General features: G+C 52.1%; 1 protein-coding gene across 1 annotated transcript in view; it reads left to right on the forward strand.

Moving 5' to 3' along the window:
• The first annotated feature begins 341 nt into the window (after nucleotides 1-341).
• The window catches only part of LOC115364416 (extracellular serine/threonine protein kinase FAM20C-like), a 44,829-nt gene continuing 43,388 nt past the window's right edge, over nucleotides 342-1,782 (forward strand). Inside the window, exon 1 of the mRNA XM_030058989.1 lies at nucleotides 342-1,676. Coding sequence (XP_029914849.1) covers nucleotides 1,117-1,676 — 560 coding nt within the window. The 5' untranslated portion in view covers nucleotides 342-1,116. The remainder of the gene's footprint in view (nucleotides 1,677-1,782) is intronic.

Here is a 1,782-nt window from a genome sequence, read left to right on the forward strand (position 1 = left end):
TTAAATTACTGGGGACCCTGGGAACCTCCTCAATGACTCTTTGGGGTCCCCAGAGCCATGTTTAGGAAACTCTTGACCTAAGGTGCACTTACACTATGGAGTGCTGTAGGCATACTGACCTTCAGATCAGGTGTCAGGCGGGCGGCAGAGTGCCCTGCTGTGTGGCGCACACTGGATTCGGGTTGTGCCAACGCCCTCTCCCTGCGCAGAGGAGAGTTGCAGGCTCAAAGCGTATCAGTTCAAAGCGCCCCCCTCCACCCCCTCCCATCCCCGAAGCTCGCCTTTCATGTCACTATTGCTACTTGTAGGCTATGTGCAGACGCAGCCAATCTCTCGCTCATGACGCCGTCTAGGTTGGGCTCTGAGGGGTTTGATCATAATATTTAACGCACCCACCCTGGATGAACACTTGGAAGGCGAGGCAGTGTTGGGAGGACAAATGACAGCCCAAATCCCTGCACCTGCCAAGCGGTCCCTGCTTTGACTTCAACGAGGCTTGGTGACAGCAGCTTTTGTCAAGGACCGGGACCGCATCCAAGCATGCAGCGGATCACCTGTTAGGTTGCATTGCCCATTCAGGCACTTTCTTTGTCGTTTCATTTTTATTGGCAATGTGTTTATCTGACATATTTGTTTGACTGACCTATTCATCTGACTTTTTTTTGTTTTTTGGAAGACAGCTGTGACACAATTTAGCCGTCTCCGTGTTGGCAACATTACAAGGAAGTGGGTTTTAAGGAAGAATTCCGGTGCTTTTAACTGCCCCCCCTCCTCTAACGATTTATTCTGAAGTCCGTCCTCCTGGCACTGTATCCTACTCAACAACGCAATGAATGAAGAATACTCCTTGAGCCGCTGCCAGTGAAGTGACCAGTGCTCACAATGTGTTGGCTTGTCCACCTGGCTGAAGATGAAGAAATGGGACTACTGTAAAAGCCCAAGGCAGAGCACATTATACGGATGGAGTTCTTGACATAACACGGATTATGTGTGGCAATGATCACAGAAAATCTTCAAACCAACAAGGCTGCTTTTTCATCCTGTAACACCGCTGGACATCAATGTCGGTGCCGTAAGGTGCGCTGCGCTTGGTGAAGAAAGCTAACTCAGAACAAAATGATCAAGATGATAATGTTTCGCAAATTCCGAGTGTTGATACTCATGGTGTTTTTGGTGGCGTGCACTATGCACATCATGATAGACTTGTTACCGAAACTGGAGAAGCGGGCGGCTGGAGCGGACAGCGGCGACGGCGGCTGTCAGTGCGCTCACAACCCAGGCGAGGAGTCCCAGGGCTGGGGGAAGCAGCGCGCCAGGTCGGCGGCTGAAGCGGGCTGGCCTAACAAGCACACGCTGAGAATCCTGCAAGATTTCAGCAACGAGCCCAGCTCCAATCTCACATCACATTCCCTGGAAAAGATCACGGCAGCCGCGGACAAAGCGGAGTCGTTCAAGCGGATGAAACAGTCGGCGGGGAACGCCGAGGACCGCAAGCCGCTCATAAGAGACGCCAGCGGGGGTCGGACCGTCCCTGCCCCCGGTGTCTCTCGACTTGCAGCTCTGTTTGAGCACCCCCTTTACAAGACTGACCTTCCCCCTCTCACGGACGATGACACCTTGTTTAACGTCAACACTGACATCAGGTTTTATCCGAGGGCAGCAGGGAATCAAGAATGGTAAGCTGAGGGGTTTGCGTTAAGGGAAACCCGAAGGGTGACAAGTGCAAGAGTGACAGGCTACTGCTGTAATGGGTCACAGTGTTAATAAACAATCAGCCTGCTA

The sequence above is a fragment of the Myripristis murdjan genome, chromosome 8 (assembly GCF_902150065.1).
Source record: "Myripristis murdjan chromosome 8, fMyrMur1.1, whole genome shotgun sequence".
Lineage (NCBI taxonomy): Eukaryota > Metazoa > Chordata > Actinopteri > Holocentriformes > Holocentridae > Myripristis > Myripristis murdjan.